The sequence below is a fragment of the Zonotrichia albicollis genome, chromosome 25 (assembly GCF_047830755.1).
Source record: "Zonotrichia albicollis isolate bZonAlb1 chromosome 25, bZonAlb1.hap1, whole genome shotgun sequence".
Lineage (NCBI taxonomy): Eukaryota > Metazoa > Chordata > Aves > Passeriformes > Passerellidae > Zonotrichia > Zonotrichia albicollis.
The window spans coordinates 4,579,946-4,603,035 of record NC_133843.1 but is presented as its reverse complement, the minus strand read 5'-3'; the positions used below and the strand labels follow the sequence as shown (position 1 = coordinate 4,603,035).

The following is a 23,090-nucleotide window of genomic DNA, read 5'->3' as shown; positions in this document are numbered from 1 at the left end:
TGCAGGATTTCACCTGCCACTGCCTTTTAACACAATAAAAATTAAACACTGCTTCTTGCACAAAGAAAATTCAGAATATTTATAGTACAAGCATTCAAATAATGGAGCATGGATGTGATTTACAACGAGACATAACCAGCCAACCTTATCTGCATTTCTACACCATCAGTGAGGTCAGAAATAGAAATAACTTTAAAAGTCACCAGGTTCATCAACTCTCATCATGAGGCTTTGTTCAGTACAATTCTTTTTAGTGAGGCAAAAACATCAAATTTGAGATGGGGCTTCCACCACTGTGCTTCAAACATTAATCTGCAGCTAAGCAGATATAGTCACAATATTTTTTCTGAGTACACAACCTTATTTGCTATTTCTTTCAAGGCTACTGGAAGGAATATAATTTCATCTCTGTTGCTTTTCATTCATTCATCATCTATGAATGAATTGATCTCTGGTTTTTGCTCTTCAACTAAGCCTTCTCAGCACTTATCATGTTATAAATGGTGAGTCACTGTTGTTCTGCAAAAAATAAATTACTGAATGGAGCTTGTTACTGCAATCAGCTGACTGTTCTGTGAACTCTAAGAGCAAGATCCAAAGGAGAGAGAAGAAATGGTTGCTACATTGAAAATGCAAAATTATGGTGCTATCTCCAAGCACGTGTGATCCAGAATTACAGTTCCTTCTCACACTACTGTACTGAGTCTGTATGAATCTGACCAGTATACTGATTTTTTTAATGGTTAAAAATAAGCACACTTACACTTCAAAGATTAAAGAATCTTTGAGTTTTTCCAAAGTTGAAAGAACAGAAAGAAAAAGGTCTGAATTGTATCACTGCCTGTAGCTCAATCCCTGCAATTAACTTAATAACAGTAAGATAAACATAAAAAATTACATGTGCAGTATTCTTACCCCACAACAATCTCTGACAGGGAGCTTTAATATGCTTATTTTTTAAGGACTAGCTAAGCTTATCTCATAACTGGTACTAAAACTAATCTCTGCAGGGTCAAAGAGCTCTTTAGTGAACCCCAGCAAGGCTAAAATGCAGAAATACCCAAATCCTCAACCACTTCCTAAACAAGTTACATTTACAATTAATCCCATTTCCATGTCGTTGGCACATCTGTGAACACAAACACGCCCAGACTGATAAGATTTATATCCTCAAATTCTCCAGAGCACTAACAAATCTGGTTAACCAGAAACTTCAGAGTGTGTATAAATATGCCAGAGCCATTTCATGGGAAATCTTATCTCAGGGGAAGTAATTTTCAAGGAAAAAGCTGTGATCACACTTAAAAACTATAAGAAAGCATATGGCTGAAATTGCAGCTTGTGCACTGGCCTGGCTTCTAAAGTCTCAGCGTATCACCCTTGGCCATCAGGGCTTGGCATCTCCTCAAAGCCTGTAAAACTGATGGCTATTTACTCACTTCTGATCCCAGGGCTAGACCAAGGAATATTTTTCATGTGTACACTGCAGCCTTGAAGGGAAATCAAGAACATGTGAGAAATTTCACAAGCTCTCAGGAAGTATTTACAAAATACTGCTCAGCTGCAAGCACATGCACACTTTGCTCTCCCTTTCACAACCCACGTGGAAAGGGGGAGGGAAAACCTCTGTGGAAAGGGGAGATAAAAAACCACAAAAAGTCAACTGCAAACATCAAGTTTGATGCCCACAGAGTTTTGCATCCGGGTGAACTTCGCCCTCTTTGCAGGGTTGGATTAGTCAATGTACACACTAAAATATGAAGTGACTTGCTGAAGAGTGATGGAAGGTAGGACAGGAAGAGGAGAGAAACAGAAATAAGGTGTCAGACAAGGAGAGTAAGGCAGGAAACTGTGTTCACATATCTAATACTCCAGTGCTTCTGCTATTGCTAAATAAAAAGTAGATCCCTCACTCTTCACTTCAATCTGTCTCAAACATTCCTATTCCCAGGAGCTACCACTGGTGCATCGAATGTCAGGAAATATACATGGAAGAACAGTTAAGCAAAGGATGACCTGTCAAAGGAACATCTGTCTGTGATGCAACTCTTGGATATACCATTTTTTATGCCCCAACAGTTTCATTGAGACCTTTAATATCCTATAGGCAAGTCTTGCAAGGTGACCCTGTTAAATCTGGGCCATCTGGGGAAGACAGAATCTGCTGCTTATCCTGCTGACAACATTAATTTCAACACTGACTTCTTTCCATGAGAAGTTTTCGTGTCTTTGATACTGTACACATTCAGGTGAAGGCTTCAGCCTGTGTAAGAGAAAGGCAGTAAATAAAAGACCATTCTTTTGTGAGAGGTCCCTGATGGCCCAGTGGGAAGTGAGGGCTCCTGCCATCATTTCTGCTACTTTTTACAGATGGATAAAACTCGGAACTCAATACAACGTGCTTTTGGTCCAAATTCAAGCTTGACTGCTCCTATGAGATCATATGAGACTTTAAATTTCTCTCTTACATCTGGCCAGACTGAATTGGCACAGGTTTCCCCCCAGCCTCCCAGGACAGCAGATCTTACAGCGAGACAAGTCTGGAGCTGCTGCATTTGTCTCACACTTGAGGCTTCTGTTGCTGCTGAACATCTTTAGGAAGAGTTTGGTTGCAGTCTTGTTGCACAGGCAACACAGCAGTTTTCTGATGTTTCTGATGTTTTCTGGGTCCTTACTCTCCTACTGCCTCCTGAGATTTGCTACAAACTCCTCATGTCTCTGTGCTCCTATATTCAGCTACTTCTGCAAAATGTGCAATTAGCAATGATCATCCAATGCTGATGAACAAACCCTTCCGCTCCCTGCTGAGCCACAGTGGGCCTGGGGCTCTTTGCTGCTGCCCTGTGAGCTCCAGTTACCCAAATATTGGCTCTTCACTTCCCTTGGGATAAAGAAATATTATTCAGTAAACATCAGGAGAGTAAACATCAAGAAAGTAAACATCAGTGAACATCAAGAAAGGCACTACTTCATTTCACCCCGCCCCAGCTGGGATTCCAGGGCTCTGCACTCATGAGGAGCCCCAGACAGAGCTGTGGTTTCAGAAATGGTCCATTTTATTGGGAAGCACAGTTTTTCAAATGTAGACATGGGGCTCAGAGTCTGGTCTGTCTCCTCTTTTCTTTCTAACTGCAAGTCTAAATTGGCAATAAGTGTGTCCCAAATGGAAGCTGAGAATGACTCCAACAGACACAGAAGTTCCTGTCTGGACAGAGGAAAATGAGAAGGAATAAGGTTCATGATTTCCCAGCCTGTCAGGATGCTGCACAGCCACCCATTCACCAAAACTTAGTGGTGGACAGAGGAATATTTAATTTGCATTTTGGATAAATTCTTGGACAGACAGTTTTCCACCCTGGAAAGAATCCAGCCCTTATTTCTCCCTCCTCTCCATCTCTCACCATCCTCCCCTGCCTGCCTGTTCCTGCTGCACCAGACACCCTCTCCTCTCACAGAGTTACTGACCAGAAAATTGGTGAGGGCAGGTGCCCAGGGAGGTGGATAATCCTGCTGCAAGGCTTCCTGCCTGTGCTTACCTCGGTGTGACCCTGGGCTGGCAGCAGCCAGGGAGGCAGGTGGGGTGGGAAAGCCATCCCTGACACTGCAGGTGTGATGAAAGCCACCCCTGATACTCCAGGTGGGATGGGAAAGCCATCCCTGACATCCAGGTGGGATGGGAAAGCCACCCCTGATACTCCAGGTGTGATGAAAGCCATCCCTGATACTCCAGGTGGGATGGGAAAGCCATCCCTGACACTGCAGGCAGGATCCCACCACTGGACACAGGAAGAAGAGATTTATGATAATGGAGGACCTCCACGTGCCCTCCTCCCCTTGATGAGCTTCAAAGTAGGCAGGGGCTGTGACATCACGCTTGGGGCAGATTTTCCCAGCATTTATTAATGGGGTTTTGCAAAACAAACCTTATCTGTCGATCTGGAGTCACAGAACTCCTTATCTGACCTTAGGAAAATCCCTTCAGCTGGAGGGGCAGGCACTGCATCCTCTGCTCCCAGAGGATTAACTCTGGATCGTTTAACTCTGGATTTAATCTGCTAATGAGGCCTGTCCTGAGGTCAGAGGGGAGTCAGAGGGAAGGGTTTTGCTGCTGTTGGACCAAGCAAGGCTGTTTAACAGAGACCTGCACTGGCTTTGTGCCAAAAATCCCAGTCCTGACTGCAGGGCCAAAGCCTGACTTTCACCATAGCACAAGAAGAGTTATGCTCCTGACCACCACAAAATCAGATAAAGCCACTGATTTATATAAACTGGTCTAGACTGAGGCTGCTATCAACCACAACATAAACAAGTGATCAATGCCTCCAGAGACTGAAGCATATTACTAATGCAGGACACAAGGTTAGAGCTAACTTTACATCATTCACAAGGCTAGTTAAGTTGCTCAGTCTGATTTTACTGCTAGCACAATTCAAGAACTGCAGCAATGGAATGCTGCCCTTTTACATCATCAATTATTTTGGCACTGTATCATCAGCAAACCCGCTGTGCTAGAATTTCTGCCTCCAGTGAGCTGGAGCAGCACTGGAAAGTTGTCCTACCACAATTGGGTTGTATTTGAGTAAAGAAATGTTCACTCTTGGTCTACTACATCACAAGGTGGGCTGTGATTAGCAGATATAACTTCCATTCTCAAAGTTTCTCCATTTTGCGATCCATGAAGCAATTCTCTGATACAATCAGAGGACACTGAAAGATTAAAGTGTTGCAGAGAGACACAAATGCCCTTCCTGCCTGATCTCATTATTGCTGCCTCCACAAATCAAGCACAGCTCCCAGCCCCAGATCAGCAGCGATAGGAAGTACTTGGTAGGTCAACACATTTCATTCCCCCTTTCAACCTCCTTGCCAGTGCAGGGGAACAAAAGTTGCTCTGTGTGAGCTGGTATCTGTAATTGCACAGACCTTTGTTCAAACACAGAAAGCCTTTCTGCTGCCCAACACTCAAGAGCTCCTGCATACTTTTAGGAAGTACAAAGTGTAGATAATCCACTGAAGTATGCCAGCCTTATCCCCCTATATTCACGACTGCCTGGTACTACTAACTCACAGTCTTGTCCTCGGGAAAAAAAAAAAAAAATGCATTCCAGTGTGTCCCATAATCCTGGCAGAGTTTTGCATATCGTGAGAAAGCAAGCTAAATCCCACAGCCTCAAAAGCTCCAGGTCTTTTGCCTGTCAATGGCAGAAGAGTTTTCTCCTCCACCCCTTCCCCTCTCCTGGCCCCAGGCAAAGGCAGACAAGTTCTTTCAGGAGTTCTCCATGGGAGAGGCAGCTCAAGGCTGATTACTGGAAGAGGGAAAGGTGTGGCCCTGCAGTGTGAAAAGCCAATCTTTGCTTTAGAAAAGGAAAAAAAAAAAAAAAAAAGAACCTTGTGATGCCTGAAGTAGGTCAAAATACTTAACCCAGCCCCTTAGTGACACTTCTGTAAAGGTAAGCAAACAAAGCAGGCCAGTGGAGAATTTCTCTCGGTTCCCACAGTGAATATCAAAGCTGCAAAGGACAGGTATGAGAAAAGTTGCATGTTAACGTGGAGAATCGAGAGAGCAAGCCTCTGTATCTATTTTACATGCAAGCTTTTCAAGATTACTATTTAGCAGTTGTAAAGCCTGTAAAAATTGAATTTAAATCTAATCCTGCCACCCTGGTAAACACAAACCACAGAGTTTATAATAAACTGGTTTAAGTCCAGGAGTAACATATAGTAATGAGATTAACAGTTAGGGCTAAAGAGACTTCAGAAGGCGACTGAAGGAGTGAATTCCAATAATTTTAGTCTGGAGTCAGAACATTTATTAGTTTATATGTTGACTTAGCACTCAATGGGATTAACATTATTCACCTAAACAACAGTCAATTCCAGATGTACCCCTTTTTCCCTCTTAAAAAAATCACAGAGAAGTATGTCAACACCTGCCTGCTGTTCAACAGGGGCCTTCCCTGGAAAGAAAACGTGTGATTTTCTGTGTGCACACAGGCATTTAAGAGCAGAGCAGCTCCCTGTGAAGAAGGGAACAAATGCCCACTGTTCTCACAGTCAGGACTATGTAAGGACAGGTGGCCCCATGCTGACTTTTTTTTATTTTTTTCTCCAATTGCTTTAGTCTGCAGCACTCCAGACTGCCTTGGGAGCAGCTCTTCGCAGCCCTGCTCTGAGCAGAGGAGGAAGGGCAAGGGTGAGGGTTGTTTGCAAGGAGGGGTCAGGCAGGAGTCAGCCTTTACAATTCCATTAACGCTGGGACAGGGTCAAACCGAGTGCAACGCTCCAACAAAACGCACCAAGTGGCCACAAGCTGTCACCCTGGAAGGTCCCTGCAAGCATCTGTGGGGTAAAGAAAGGACAGGCCTGTAATGGGGAATGGTTTGCCACCCCATGTGTGAGAACAGGCTGCTGCTGCTGCAGGGATCCAAAGCACACAAATGTTAAAAATAGGTTGGAAACTGTTGTAAAATGGTTGATAGATCGTTAAGTGTGTACTGTTAGTTTGGTTGTTATATTGTAAAAAGGGGTTAAAAGGGCAGTTGTAAGAAATAGGGTACTCAAAGTAGCATAGAGGACACAGACTCAAGCTACATCAGGGAAGGTATAGGTTGGATATTAGGAAGAAATTTTTCACTGAAAGAATAATAAAGTACTGGAATGCTCTTCCCAGGGCCATTCTCACTGCTTTGCCATCTGTTGCAAAAGATGACAAAGCAGTGCCATCCTTCCCAGGGAGAGGCAGAATCACAATCTCTGGATGGACTGCACATGGCACTTGGTGCTGTAGTCTGGTTGAGGTGTTAGGGCACAGGTTGGACTCGATGATCTTAGAGGTCTCTTCCAACCTCATTATTCTGTGATTCTGTGATAACACACCTCAGTAAAGTGCACCACGAGCCAGCCTGGACAGAACTGCAATGGCCAATCAAGCACCTTAAACCTTCATGCGAATGAAAGATCCAAACAGAAACCAATCCAAGGGACAAAAAACAGGATAAAAAGGGACATCTGACCCACTGAAATTGTGCTGTTCCCTGGGGACATCACTGCAGCATCCTCAGCAGGAATACTCCTGCTCAGCCCGGGCCCCCTTGCTTTAGGCCTTTCTTTTATCATAATAAATGCTGAAATCACTTCAGTACCCCTTGCTTTAGCCCTTCCTTTTATTATAATAAATGCTGAAATCACTTCAGTACCCGGAGCCTGCTCCTGTTTCCATCACAAAGAAATATCCTGCAGAAAGATTCTCTGGCTGCAGAGCAGGAAGAAGTGGAGGATCTGGGGGTGGGGAGAGGGGTTAGGAAAGTTCTGTGTTTGAGGTAAGGCTCTGGAGACACCCACCAATAGAAATATAATGCTCCACCCTGCAAAAATAACCAGTGTGCTGCTGCCGCCTCCGTCTGCTTGGCATGGCATCCCTGTAATCCAGATTCCTATAAAAATGTCAGGAAATTGTGGGGAGGGGAAATATGCAGGTGCAGAAAGCCCTTTTGTCCTGCAAGCACAGCAAGACAAGATGAAGGGATAGAAAGTCAGTAAATAACATTTCAAAAGGGAAAAAGAAATTGCTGTGATGGTCTGACAGGATATTTCAGCATCACTGAAGTTTAGCTGTGTGCACATTTTTCTTCCAAAATGCTGCATTATTATTTTTACTTACTGCATAAAACTATCAGGGTAAAGAACCCGTGACAGGTTAAATATTCATGTTAGACATTTACTACAATGCAAAGCTATGTCTACACTGAACAGTAACTGTTCTTGGAAAGCAAAAAAATCCAAAAGTTAGATTACAAGGTAATGTTAGGAGAAAAGGACATGTGGAGTTAAAAAGTGGCTCCAATACAGTATTATTTCACCTGACTGGGCAAAACTGCCCACAAATTGCCTCTTCATCCTACAATGAACTGAAAATTCTGCTGTTTCTTAACCATCAAAATGGAAAAACCTGACAATATAAATATATGTAAGAGAAGAATTAAAGAGCTACAAAACCGGGTGCCAGTCAAAGTGGATTCCTGTGTAGAGTTTGCCTTTTTCTGAGATCAGTCCTGGAGCAGAGCAGCCTAACCTTGAAATTCTGGGTGGTTTTAACTTCCAGTCCCCAGCACTGACTCCTGGGCTGGACCCTGCATGGCTTATAAAAGCATTAGTTATGCTGCATTACCAGTTTAAAGAATTGTCAGCTATAATTCAGAACACCTTCAGTTTTGCTCCAAGCTAAATCATGATGAGTAATTCACCAGCACTTTCACTTATTTTGGGGAATATATAAAAAAATTCTCTATAAAAATAATAAAAAAATATATAGATTTATCAATTTGATGCTATCCTCAAAACATCACTGAAAAGAAAAAATAGGGAAGGGTTTAAATTTGTTAAGCTGGGAGAAGGTTTGCAACAAAAATAGCTGGAGAAACCTAAGGGTGAATAATGTTCCCAATGCTGTCATTATAAACTGCCCTCCAGAAAGGGCTAAAATATGCTCCAGATCATCCATGTGCATAATGGGATGCAGCTCTTGACTGAAAAAATAACTTCTCCCGTGAGGTTACTGGAGAAGTATTGGAGTTAAAATAGCCTGCCTTAAATTTGTGTATAAACACCAGCAACTGCTCCAGACAAGCTCCCCTACAAGCCTTTCTCTGCCTCTAGAAAAAAAGAACTGCTACCATTTTCAAACCACACAAAAGCTGTCAAAAGGTGCCTTTCTTTTATCAATTTTAGTTGAAGAAATAAAGGGCACTGCTCAGAAGAAAGCTTCAATATTGAAATGCTTAACTGGTTGCCTATCTTTTCATGTGCTTTTCAAAATGTTATTTTTTAATGGTGGCTGTTGCTATGCAACAGAGCAGAATCTCTAAAATCTATTCATGAGTTGTACAAATGGCAGTTTTCAGGACATATTTAACTCTCTCAGTCTATTAAGTCAAAGAAGGAGGATGGGAATCAGAGGACTGGAAGCTCCCAGAGCTCAGCCCCCACCCAGGGGTACAGCATGGCTTAAAAAGGATCTTTCACTGATTATGCAATTTTTTTTCAATACACTGTTAAGATAAAACAGCTACCTTGCCTTCAAAAAATGTGAAAAACAGCACAGCTCTGTTAAATAAAATGATATCTAAATGTAAAAACAAAAGTTATATACATGTTCATTACTTTTAGACAGATCAAAGCAATTCAAATTCAGGCTCTGCCACAATGGTTATTTAAATAACCAATTTGCCAAATGTTATTTAAACAAGAGGTGCTGGTCAGGCAGTCACAAACCCAGCTTTAGCATGCTCCTAACTTACAGCTGCATGGTAGTTCCCATCTTTTGGATGTGACTGCTTTTCAGGCAATGCAAAATGAAGTTTATTCACTTCAATGCGAACATAAAATCAATGAAGTTACCTCAGAACAAGACAAGCCTGACTTTCCAATAGAATAAACTATAGAAAGTAACCTGGTCAGTAACTGAGGGTCAGAAATAGAATATTGAGGCACAATAATTCTCAGCGTGTTCAGAGGCAGCCACAAGCCCAGCTCTTTGCCTGAAGGGTTCCCTCCCTGCCAGCAGCCTCAGAGCATTGGGGATCTGGAAACTGCTCCAAGAAAGTGTGTGAAATTTAGCCCTAAAAAAACAGGCCTATTTTTGGTTGACTCACATTCACTTTTTGCTTCCACTGAAATATAAGTGACAAACCCAACCAAAGTAATGGCCTAAAGGACAGCAACCCCCACGTGCAGCAGTGATGGATTGTCAGTGCTGGAACTGCACTTAGAAACCTGGAATCTGAAACAAATAACACTACTTGGCCTAAATCTGAGGCTCAAATGCAAACCAAAAGTGTTTTAACTGTTTTTACTGATTCCAGTGGTTAAAGAAACCATTCTAACTTCATCCCAAATATATCAACACCCTCTAAGATGCATCTTTTTTCAGTCTATAACCAGCATTCTGATTATTTAGTGCATTTACAATTTCAACAACAACCTGAAAATGTGTAGTTTGTAATTTATTTTATAAACATAATTTACTTTCAGTGCATAAGAATTTTCTACCTCTTATTGCCCCTTTCAAGTCAGTGAGGAAGAGAAACTAAAATCCCTCTATAAATGTAAGATGTTATACTCAAAACATCCTTATTGTCCCTTTCAAGTCAGTGAAGAAGAGAAACAAAAATATCTTTATAAATGTAAGATGCTCTTGTAAATGTCTGCTTTTGCACAAATGCTGGACTGAGCTGGGGCAGTGTCAGCGGTCAAAGGCATCAGGAGAGCTCAGTGAGAGATGTAAACAAGATCTTTTTTCAGTGTATGACCAGTATTCTGATTTAGTGCATTTACAATTTCAACAACAACCTGAAAATGCGTCGTTTATAATTTAATTTATAAATATAATTTACTTTCAGTGGTTGAAAATTTTCTATTTCTTATTATCCCTTTGAAGTCAGTGAGGCAGAGAGAAGCTAAAATCCCTTTGTAAATGTAAGATGCTCCTGTAAATGTCTGGTTTTGCAGAAATGCTGCCTGAGCTGGGGCAGTGTCAGCGGTCAAAGGCATCAGCAGAGCTCAGTGGGAGCTGTAAACAAGTGCAGTGATGTCAGGAGGAGCTGGCTGACCCAGGGCTGAACTCTGGCTCTGAAGGACACACAGAGCGCCAGATCCCTTTCCCACACATGTGTGCACACACACACTCCCTCCCCTTCCATCAGAAAAGGTGTCACAGAACAATCTGCCACAGTTGCACATCATCATGCAGGGAAACAAACCCTGGAACTCCTTTTGATGGCTGAGAGTTTGCTTTTGAAGAGACAAACCCTCTTCCACAAGCACATCAAATATAAACACAGTGGTCTCTGAGGGGCCTGGGTTCCAATCCAAGCAGAAAAGCCACAGCATTGCACAACCAGCACATCCCAAACCCAAAATCAAACAGCTCAGCGCAGCCAGGCAGGAGTCCTGCATTTCCCAGGGGCCTTGGAAATATTCTGACATAATTCCTGACAGCTCCCTGTGGCCAGAGCCAGCCCTGAACTGTGAGCACTTGGGAAAGAAGCACTTTGTACCAGCTGGGTGCCTTTAATATCCCACTTGGAGCATGACCTCGTCTCCTTAAGGCTTTGTCCTCACTGGGAAGGTTTTTTTAGGAGTTGGGTACAGGGAATTGGAGGTTGTAGTCAACATCAAGGCAAGCTGCTGAAAGGGGATGTCAGGATTTTCCATTGCCTCTCCAGCAAGCTTTGCCCAGGGAAGTGCTGATCAGAGACAAGCTGTCTGTGTTTACTGCCAGCGAGGAGACTGAAGTGACAGATCGAAGACAAACACTAATTTAATGTTCATGCAGAAAATATCTGACTGCCCACTGTTCTTGCTGATCCGTTCTGCTCAGTGTTAGTCTTCCCACAATTTAAGTTTGGTGCATTTGAGATTTTTCTTGAGGTCCAGTAAAAAGATTACCTAAGAATTTCTGCTTTCAGGTAAAATGGTGCAAGTTTGTCATGTCAGCTCTTCAGACACAGAGAAAATCTTGGGTGTACCTGGTGATTCAAAGGGCAAATAAAACAAACCCCAATTATAAGCACATAAAAGATCATGGGTGTTTTAAGTGGTGACTTCTGTCTTCTAGATGTAGGCCTGGCCATAAAGGAGACATTTGCTTCTTAGTGAAGATTCTAAGAAACACTGAAATAAGATCTTCAGTGCCTGAAAAATGACTTTCTGCTACTCACAGGAGTTCAGACAGCAGAATTCTAGTCCAGGGCTTACTGGGAAAGAGGATCTACCAAAATGACAAAGAGTATCCATGGGTACACCTGTACTGCTCAAGAGAGAGGAATATGACTGAGTGAAAACTCAATTAGCACCTATTTTAAATGGCTTTTTCACTGAGATACGGGAAGAAATATATTATTAGCCAAGTCACACCAACTGCTATCCCACCTTTATAATCTGTAGCTAAAACTGTGGCATACTACAGGATAATCACTGAAATAGTCTTTCCAGGCATCATTTATATAAATATATATATATAAAATATATATATAACCTCAAAATATGTATAATTTTATGTTGGCTAAGTGCACTCAGAGGTACAGCTGTCACTGGCTACACACTGAGAGCCAGGTTTACCTCACAGGCACACACCTAAAGCACAACTGATTCAGCAGAGCTGCTTTTGTGCCTTCCTACATGATTTTATTGCCATAAATGGAGCACTGACACGTTTGCTCAGGCAGTGTAAGACAACAGAAATCCCTATGTTAACCAAAACAAATAAGCTCTGCAGCACTGCAGTCAGTAAATTGTAATTAAGAAGGTGGCAACATAAGGGCAGCTGTCCACAAAATCCCATTGTAATTATGCATAGTTTATGGCTAAACTAATGGGATGAACAATTTAAATTAATTACAAACTCTGCCAAGGTAGCCATCTATTCCCAAGTCTATTAATTAGAATCAATTTAATCCCCACTGGGATAAAGGTCAAACAACATGTATTTGACCCTTTTCTCCTGGCGTCAGTGTTATCAGCCAATGGATCTGGCAGTGCCTGGGTCTGACTTGTTCAGCTCCTCAGGATGTTGACAGGAGGCTTTGAAGAACAGAGTCTGGGCCCAGCTAAAAGAATCTTTAATAATTTCTGCTTTATATTCCTGATAAGAATGGGTTTTAAAAGGCCAGAGCTGATTCTCGGCTCTGAGGCTGTTGTTCTCTGTCTTGAGGAGTTTTTCTTTTCAGTCTCCCTTTCCTGCAGAAAAGCTTGAAGCAGCAATTGTGTTAGATTTGTGTCTTCAATTTGGGACAAGAATCAAAGTGACAGTGAACACTTATTGGTTATTTGATTTTAAAACAAATACTCATCCTCAATACTTGAACACTCAGTAATCATTAGCTGACATTTCAAACTGCTCAGAGGGAAAGATACCAAATTTCTAGACCCTTGTCCAATTTTATGGGTGGGCAATCAAGAGAACTGTTAGTTTTTTTCTTCTCCCCATCACTCTTGCAGATGAATTAACTGGCTTCTTCTGTGAACTTCATCATTATCATCTATTTGTCCTAAATATTCAGGTTTTTGGGGATTTTTTGGGGGTTTTTTTTATTTGCTTTTATGCTTTAATTCCTCTCAGGTTACTGTCAGGCCAAGTTCCCCCTTGCTCTGGCAGTTTGATGAAAAACCAGAGAGTTCTTGATGTGCCACCTTTGAATGTTGCTGATCTCTTTGAGAAAAGGAATTCAGAGTGTATTTAGAGTTTTCTAAGTTCCTCCTTCGTAATTTTACTATCCACTGCACCGTATCACTCTAATAAAGCAGGTTGCCACAGCAATCTTAAGAATAATAAAATCTTTGATTCCTTTAAAAGGTTTTAGTCAAATGCTTAGGACTGTATACATGGATTATGGTCACTATTAAAGCAAATTGCTGTGCCTGGCTAATTAAATCAGACATTAGCTCAACAGCATGTTTGATTCTTTTATAATGCAGTAAAAACTACCTACAGGTTCTACAAGTCTGAGACTTTTTCTGGCCTGTGCCAGAGCCATGACATAAATGCAACATAAATACTCAGCAACACTTTTACAAGTCACTGTAGGTGATGAAACTACACAAATAAAATAGGGATGAATCACTTGAGGCCAGTGGCCTGAAACATCATGGCCCAAACCTTCCTGTGAGCCCTGAAGTTCAGAAAATCTGCCTTTTTCCTTGCTGTGGCACAAATGAGACTGAGAATGATGGAACAAGACTATGGCTGAGGCTCTGGATGTCCTCTGGTCCAACCCCCTGCTCAAGACCAACCTCATCTGCTCTGACCAGGTCAGCTCATTTTGAATTTCACTGCCTCCTCCTCCAGCTGAGTGTCTGTTTTCACTTTCAAGGTATTCACTTTCACTTTACCCATACTCCCTTCACCTTTAGTCAGCATTAGGTCTACTGCAGCCTTTATTTCCTAGCATTAATTTTTAAACAATCTGTTTTCTACCACACTCCCTGCACCTCTCTAAACATTCTTCAAAACTCTTTACTGCTGCTTTTCAAACCCCACCTTAAAACTTCCATTGCTGTGATGCCTCTTCCAAAACTTTAAACTGGCTCAACAAGCGGTGCTGCAGTCTCTGGCTTTCATCAGCAGAGAGCTCTGTGTTGGTACTCATTGTCACCTTTTGATTTTTATCTCCACTGTCACATTTATTTAGTTTATCCCTGCCAACCCTGAGGTCAGCATCGTCTTTTGCTGTTGTTCTTACAGAGCACATTTAGCATCTTTATGCTAAACAGTCTTTAGTGTGACGTCAGTTTTTGAGGCACTGCAATGGCATTAATATAAAACCTCATCTTTAAAAGTTTAAGATTTTTTTACAGCATTGGCACAGTCCTTGTATTTAGTGGGAAGCCTCATTTAACTGCCTTGGTGCCAGACCTTCAGCATGTTAAAAAGTGCTGGATCTTGGTGTGCCAACTCAGCATGGTCTCAATTGGGACAGTATTTTCTCATTACATCACTGCATCCTGATGAGAGATGACAAGACTGCAACTCTGCAAGCACCACTTCTTGTTAACATCATTTATTCTCCTTACAGCACACCCAGCAACAAACGACAGGTATGTTCCAAATTATAACTTAAAACAGCTCCAGCCCAAGCTGCTTCACGGACACCAAAGATCTGAGAGCTGATAAATGCTGGTGGTGCCTGCCAGGCACAGACACTTATTCAGCATGTTATTCCAAGGGCTGGCCTTGGCAGCAGCCCCCAGCACAGGCTCCATGCCATGGCAGCCTGGCACTGCAAAAAGGGCTCTTCTGCCCATCCCTAAATCCAATCAACAAAGCTGGGAGCTGCCAACAGGAAGCCATTAAATAAAGCTGCCATCAGGATGTAATCTTTGGAGAAATAAAGCCTTTCTGGAGACCATAAAGCCACCCTATCAGATTTATGTTCTCATACTTTACCAAAAGTTTCAAATTAATGTATTATTTCACATGACATGGAAAAACATTCACTCCCCAGCTCTTCTCATGTACTTCTGGTTGCTGATAAGTTGTGACATGCTCTCCTAGTTCACTGTAAGATTAAGTGCTTAAACTTAAGGAAGATTAAAGTAACCATCATTTAACATATCCCTGAAGCTGCTGCATTCCTATGGTGGTTTCTTTCCAACCACACACACAACAGGAGAGATTAATCACTTATAACCTCATATTTGCACTACAGGTAAATATTCTCATTACACTAAAATATCTACAGCATAGAAATTTTCCTTTTAGATTACATTAATGCATTGTCCTTTTAGATTACACTATCCTTTTCACACAACGTCAGATTGCCTTTTCCAAATGGTCATTTACTTTTTTGCATTTTTGAAATGACCTCACAGAAATCCATTAGACCATTCAGAATAGGGACAGATGCTCACCTGGCAACAGTTTCTTAGCACTAAAATCCAAATATATATATATATATGTATATTTTACATTGTCTTTTAAAACCAGGCTACCTTAAATGTAGTGCAGCACACTGACATATTTCACTGGGTAATGTACATCAGAACTGTGTCAATTTCTTTTATAAACCTAATTTTAAAGGCTTTCTAATTTCATTATGTTAAGTCATGATGCCTGTTAAAAACAAGTACATGTGAATAATCAGTTTCTGAGGAAAATCAGGTTCTCTCAGCTCTGAAAGTGTGTCATTTTAAAGCAGCTCTTTTCTTCTATCAGGACTAATATTCTCTGGGGTGGCCAGATCAGGTCTAGTCATGTTCTGAGCTGAGAAGGAATGAATGTGTCAGAAATCAGTTATTACTCGCAGAACAAAAGTGTCTCCTTGACAACTGGCCCAGCACACGGGATTTCAAAGCTGACAGAAGCAGAAGGGCTTCCTAGGGTTCCTGCAGGGATCTCCTCTGTTCCAAACCTGGAACCCTTGCTTTTGGAAAGTACAGGGCTCCTGCAGGGATCTCTCATCCCTTCCCACTCCCCAACACAGTCAGGAATTATAAACCTTTGTACATCACAAAAGGAAGGGTCCCAGGTCTGGATGAAGTCTGGGGCACATTCCCATCCCAGTGCACCAGGAATCTGATGCCAGGTAAGGGATACTCTCCAATGAAATTTTGCAAGACCCTTCTACAGGCTCTGAAAGTGCAACCAGAAATGAATGTTTGAGAGTGACAGATATTTTAAGACATTCTGGAATAAGAGCTCTTACTGAATCCATGGGAGACACTCATATCTTTTGTCCTGAGCCTCAAAAAATGTCACAGCTCTGCAACAGCAGCAGTGCCTTTTGCCCTCATATCAGGAGATCAGTATTAATTTAATATCCAGCTCTAGTCACACAGCATTGGTATGTGCAATAAAGAAGCTTTTAGAAGGTGTATATATATTAATTCATACAAATCAGGACAATAATATATGAGCCATTCACTTAAGAGTCGGACTCGTTAATCCTTGTGGGACTCTTCCAACTCAGAATATTCTGTGAAATCTGTGAACTAATAAGTCAATGTGATTCATAAAGACCAAAATGAAATATTCATAGAGCTACAGATGCAATTTGTGTGGGAGGAGCATGCCATTGATAAACTCATCTCAAAACTTGCCAAATTTTCCATTACTGGGAAGACAAGGCTAAATTCTAAGACCTGATACCATTTTTTTTTACATAACCTCTCACCAATACTCTCAGCCTAAACACAAAATAGCCTCAAATCTTACTCAGCTAAACCCCTCCAATTATACAAGGCTTTCAAGCACTTGTAATTCCTCTGAGGTTTTCAGTTCTCTTGGAGAAGGTGAAACACTGAGGCAAACTCCAGGTTCCAGCAGCAGGGTGGGCTTGCACAGCTCCCATCCATCCCTTTCTTGGTGCTACTTCCTCCCTCAACTTCTCCCCATCCCAGCTGACACTGAACTGAGAGAGGACAGCACAACCAAAACCAAGGAATCTTCCAAAATGCAGACACTGAGGTCTGACTTTGAAGAATGCTGTGAAAATACCAATGGAGAGAACAGTTGAGATTTCAGGGCTGTCGGGTTTTTTTTTGGAAACATCCAAGAAACTCTTCCAAGGTCACTGTCAGATAAACAAGAATAATAAATTACATGCAGCTTTAGCTGGGGAATCTGTTTCAGTCCTAATATTATCATCTTTTTCAGTTACTTTTATTAGGTTTTGTTGACATTTAACAATGCAGAATGGCTAAGAACCAAGCATCCCCTTCCCATTCAATCACACCTCAAATTAGATAATCTGTGAACAAAGTAAATTAAAACGACAAGGAAAATTTTTGGAGATCAAAGTTTTCTAAAAGAAAACCTAACAAAGATAAAGACGTAGGGATCAAAACTTCTTCACTAGAGACTATCAAAACCAGGGCTGACAAATGCCTGGCAAAGGCACTATAATGAAAGTTCTGTAGGAAAAGCAAATGGCTTTGAGGAAACCAGGCACAGTTTCCCACTCTGCTGAGCAGTGAATGAACCCATTCAGCCCCTACACCCCCTGACTGCTCACATCTGCACAGGGCTGCTCTCCAACACAAGAAATACTGTTCAAAGGGGCCAGTCTTTCCAATATTAACTGGATTATACAGTACAGTCTTTGCAAAACACCATTAGGCTTTGGAAGTGGATTTTTATTTCATAGGCATTAAATCATAAACTCATAAAAGTCTCTCCTTCTCCCATTTCATTAACACAGACATTCTCTGCCATTTTGGCTCACCAGAGTATCAACAGCTACGAGCCTTGACAGAGCCACCAGTGTGTGAGACTGAGGCAGGGGTGATACTGCATTGACCAAATACTTTTAAGGTACAGTCAAATTCTCAAGAGTTAAAGCAAGCAACAGTGAGGATTTTGAATTTTGCAAGCAGGCAAAGAGGGACTGAAAGCAGAAAGTTGATTTCTCCAGCAATTCAGCCACAGCAAAGTAGCTTCTCAGGCAGCACTTATGAATCTGGACACATCTCTGGGAAGTTGGATTACAACACTTGAACGTTTCCGGAGAAAAGTCAGTGCTGTTCATCCCTCATCATAACACTAACATGTCCTGGATCATCTGTAAGCACTTCATCCCTGCACACAGCTCATTTACATGCTCTTGGCTTTTTCCAGAAGTGCTCCAGGAAGCATTTCAATACACAGCACCTCCCAGGACCAAGTAGTTCTTGAAAACTACTTGAAATTACAAACGGAGTAGGGATCCTTTGACCTCTCAGGGTACACTTGAACAGGAATTATCTGATGATTAAATTCTCCCATTGCCTAAAAACGGCTGGCAGTCTTAATTGAAAAAAAACCAGAACATACACTTCTGAAACTGCAAATAGAACTGGCACTGATTTGTGCCTTTATTGGCGATTTCTTTGGAGAGGCCAACGAACAACTTTGAGAAAGAAACATCACTTGAGAAGGAAATGTCTCCTAGACATTTATCCAAGTCACATGTGAGGCACAATGGCAGAGCAATGGGGGTAAAGAATGGGAATCAGGATGGATTTACAAGATCATGTCCAAGAGACTTCCATTCCATTAGACTGAGAATTTTACTCTCCATGCTCATCAATCAAGACATTGTATTTCCATTTGCATAAACCCTTCCAGGATTTATTTCTTGTCTCTTCACAGCTTTAAATGCAAGATCAAATTTTACAGTAGAGGAGTTGCAGATGTGACAATTCATAATCTTGTGAAACACAACATTTGCCACCTTGCTCGAAAACGGCTCTGCTACATCTCACTTGTGAGCCTCTGAAACTGCATGTAAGTTGAAATCCCATCCAGTCTAATTAGCAGAGAAGTTTCATAGCCTCACAGTCCCAACTAACTTATCTTTCTGAAGATTCTAATCTCAAAAATATGGTTATATATCGCCGCCTACCTCCAAAAGCCCGCCACTATGTCTGTGTGCGCAGGCGCCGGCAGCGCTTGGTCAGGACACACTGCTCACCCTCCACCAGAACCTGAGCCCTGGCACTGCTGCCAAGCTCCTCCATGGCACGCTGGGCTGGGCCCCAGAACTCCATGCCTCTGCTGGAAGTCTTTTTCTGAACTTGGAATGTGGTGACTGCGCCATCTGATAATCAGAATCTGCTCTAAGTTAGTAATTATGATCAATAATTCAAGTTTTGCATATTAGTGTAAGCCAGTTTTTGTAAAAAGAGAAAAACAGTCGGTTTTCACGAGCCTTATCAAAAGATGACTTGCTAGACACTCCAAGGCTTTTTCATTTCTTTTTGGTTGTCAAATGCAAAGTGTAAAATTGAAGAGGAGTGCCAAGCAGAAGGTTGCGCATGGTACATGGCGACCGCACAAAATCCACAAATTTAGGGTTGAGCACAGAAGCAGGGAAAAAATGAAATCTCATAGCAAAGGGAATGGAAAGTACCACATGTAGGTAAAATTAGCATTAAAACTACTAAGGAGATGAAGCCAACTTTGGTTGGCTGGCAGGCAGTGCCACTACCAGGGGGATCAGAACTTGCTGAGGGCCATATGACTGACTGCACACCATGATCTAACTGAAAAGAAAATCTAACTCAAACTGAGTCAAAGACTTAAACACCTTGATGACACACATGGAAACATCCCAAAAGGCAAAACACCCCCAAGTTCTAACCAGTAACTAGCAACACAGAACATTTCAGAACATATGAGTACAGAAGTTCCCAATAATTATTCTCATATATTCTGTATTCTTTCCTTGTACAATATGTAGAGATTCTGTAGATAGGATGTACAGCTAGAATACAGTCTGTGTCTGTTTACAGTAATTCCATCCTCAGCTCTCTCTCCAACAGCCCTGGCTCCTTTTGGCCCCTGTCCCTTGGCTCCTCAGGGCCATTGTTCAGCTCCCAGCTCAGCTGCAGCAAAACAGCTCTTAAATGCTCTGTAGAAATGGTAGCACTTTAATGCCAGCGCTCAGCATAGCAACCAGTCGCTCTAAATAAATAAATAATGAAGCCTGGTATTCCAACAGATAATATAAATACACCTTCAGCAAATTTCTTGGGTCCAAAGGTCAATCAACTTGTTTGCTCTGACTCCCAGAATGTGTAAATCTCAACATGATGTTTAAACACAAACACAGACAAACATCAAAGTTCAATGCTGACATATTTTACACCTCAGAGTTACATGCCAGAATAGCTCTGTACCACACAGAGAAAACTGTAATGCATGTGTAAGGAAGTGATAAAACCCTATCCTGAACTAAATCCAAATGTTTTTCTTTAAATAGCCTCTCATTCTGTATTTTTCCTCTTCTTTCTTCTCTATTTCTTCTCATTCATTCTCTCACACAGAGAAGTATTTATGCAGCTAATTTCACCAGTCCTCCCCTTAATTACCAATAAAAGGGGGGATGAAACTTTCCATCCTGAGACTCATTTCAGGGTTTGTGTGTTTCTGCATCCCTGACTGATTCACACATAGGAACATACCTGTATTTACAGAACCACAACATTTCAAGGCAAACCACCAGTTCCTGGGCGAGAGCATGGACCCACCAGCTACACTGGCACTTCTGGGCTGCTGTGCAGAGCAGCCACTCTCAGCCTCTCTCCTCAAGGAAATGTGCAAATAATCCCACAGCTTCCACTCAAGCTGTGCTCTTCTTGCCGGCTTCTCATTCATTTTCCCCTTGAACAGCTCTGGGCTGTCCAAAAATGAAACACAAGGGACTTCAGGAAGCACAAGGAATTAATTTCACGAATGGAAACCCAGCAGGGTGAAAGGGAACCCAGTGTCCCAGAGCCACCTGCCCCTCTCCTCTGGGGTGATATGACCTGATAGAGGAGCGCTCACTGTTCATGATCCATCCCCATGTCTCTCTCATTTGGGGTGATATCCTGATAGAGCAGGGCTCACTATGCATGATCCCTCTCATTTGGGGTGATATGACCTGATAGAGGAGCGCTCACTGTACATGATCCATCCCCATGTCTCTCTCATTTGGGGTGATATCCTGATAGAGGAGGGCTCACTGTGCATGATCCCTCTCATTTGGGGTGATATGACCCTGATAGAGGAGGGCTCACTGTACATGACCCCCATGCCCCTCTCCTCTGGAGTGACATCCTGACAGAGGAGGGCTCACTACATGATCCCCATGCCCAGCAGTGCCAGGAAGCAGCAATGGAAGTGAGCACCGGCTCCATGCCCAGAATCGCTCAGCTCTCCTTCCCCTGCCACAGCAAACCTGGGCTGAGGCAAAACCCTCTCCTTTGTCAACCGCGTTTTCCCGGATGGGATGGGAAAGGCAGGACGCGGTGAGGGAGGAGTGGGCAACTTCTGAAATGAAACCGATGTAATAACTCAGAGAGCTGCTCTCACCTTTCCAGGCGATCCCACCCGGAGGTGGGGCAGCAGGGCTCGCTGGCAGAGCAGCAGGTGGGCGCTCCCCATCCCATCCCATCCCATCCCATCCCCGCTCACCTTCCTGGCTCCTCTCCGGGCGAACTCCCGGGCCAGGTGCCGGCCGATGCCGCGGCCCCCGCCGGTCACCAGCACGTTCTCCCGGGACAGGTCTCGCAGCTTGGGCGGCAGCAGCAGGCACACGGCGGCTTTCACCACCAGATACACCATCTGCACCGGGAACAGCAGCAGGGCGCCCAGCCACTTCCACATCATCCTCTTCTGCCAGGCAAAGTTCTCTTCCAAGCCTCCACAGAACCAAGGTGACAGAGAAAGAAAAGCGATAGCCTTCATGCACCCCCAGATGGGTGACAGTTCTTCAGCCCCCCTTCCAAAACTTGGGGGCAAGAGGTTCTTGGACTGGAAAAATCCTTCCCTCCCCCGAAAAAATAAATGGGGGTAGGAGTAAAGTAGTGCAGAAGACCAAGTCACTCCTGTTTCTTGATCGGTGTCCTCTGGAATTGTCACACGCAGGTAAAACAGCTTCCTTGCTTTTTAACTGGAAAGCTTGTTTTTTAAATTAAAACAGAGGGGGAAAAAAAGTAGAATTAAAAGTAACCATACATCCCTCCGCTGCAAAAACCCACATGAAAATCCAGTATCCAAACGAAAGGTTTTTATATGTAGAAAAATAAAATAAAGCAGCCTATGTCTCCAAATTTCAGCCTGCAGTGCCTTCCAGGCAGCTCATTTCTATTCTTAGACTCAGGAAATTGCTTAAATAAGATAGAATTGCCAGGACCTTCTTTTTAAGAAAGCCTCAATTCAGGGTGAGGTTGTTGTTGTTGTTTTAGTATCTATAAATATCTATAGACGTTCTGTCCTGAGCCGGTTGCAAAGGCTGAGCCGGTCACTGCCTCTCTCTGCCCCCTCTCCCGGTTTTTTCACTTGGAGCGTGGATCACAGAGCAGGAATTACGCCGTGCACTACTTCAGCTCTGGCTCTTACTCATTTCTGCCTATTGCCGTCTCTGCCGCTCAGGGCCGCGGCGCTGGGGAGGTTTTATACCCCATTAATCCTGATTGACAGTTAAAGTGTCGGGCCGATTTCACTACTGTTCCTGGGAGTGGCTGCTGCTCTGCCCTCCCCCGCCGGCCGCCGCCGCGCCACCGGCTCGCTGCGCCTGGGCCGCCGCTGCCAGCGCGGCCGCCGGGGCCACCTGCGGGCACTATGGGCTATCTGCGGGGCAGCAGGGCCACCTGCGGGCACTATGGGCTATCTGCGGGCACCCTGGGCCGTCTGTGGGCCGCCAGGGCCACCTGCGGGCACTATGGGCCAGCTGCGGGCACCATGGGCCATCTGTGGGCTAGCAGGGCCACCTGCGGGCACTATGGGCCAGCTGCGGGCACCCTGAGCTTTCTGTACGCCAGCAGGGCCAGCTGCAGGCACCCTGGGCTTGCTGTGGGCACCCTGGGCCAGCAGGGCCACCTGCGGGCAGCCCGGGCTTGCTGCGGGCCAGCAGGGCCACCTGTGGGCACCATGGGCTCTCTGGGGGCCGGCAGGGCCACCTGCGGGCACCATGGGCTTTCTGCGGGCCGGCAGGGTCAGCTGCGGGCACTCTGGGCTTGCTGCAGGCACCCTGAGCTTTCTGTGGGGCAGCAGGGCCACCTGCAGGCACTACAGGCCAGCTGTGGGCACTGCGGGATTCCTGTGGGCACCCAGGGCCACCTGCAGGCACCAT

General features: G+C 43.5%; 1 protein-coding gene across 2 annotated transcripts in view; it reads right to left on the bottom strand.

The window, feature by feature from the left end:
- Positions 1-22,438, bottom strand: part of DHRS3 (dehydrogenase/reductase 3) — a 28,719-nt gene extending 6,281 nt beyond the window's left edge. Inside the window, exon 1 of one of the 2 annotated variants that reach the window (XM_005492933.4) lies at positions 21,431-22,438. In XM_005492933.4, the coding sequence (XP_005492990.1) occupies positions 21,431-21,703 (273 nt within the window). In that variant the 5' untranslated portion in view covers positions 21,704-22,438. Of the gene's footprint in view, positions 1-20,436; positions 20,706-21,430 lie in introns of those variants that run through there. The other variant, XM_026796885.2, reaches the window with a different exon arrangement.
- Between the last annotated feature and the right edge of the window lie 652 nt (positions 22,439-23,090).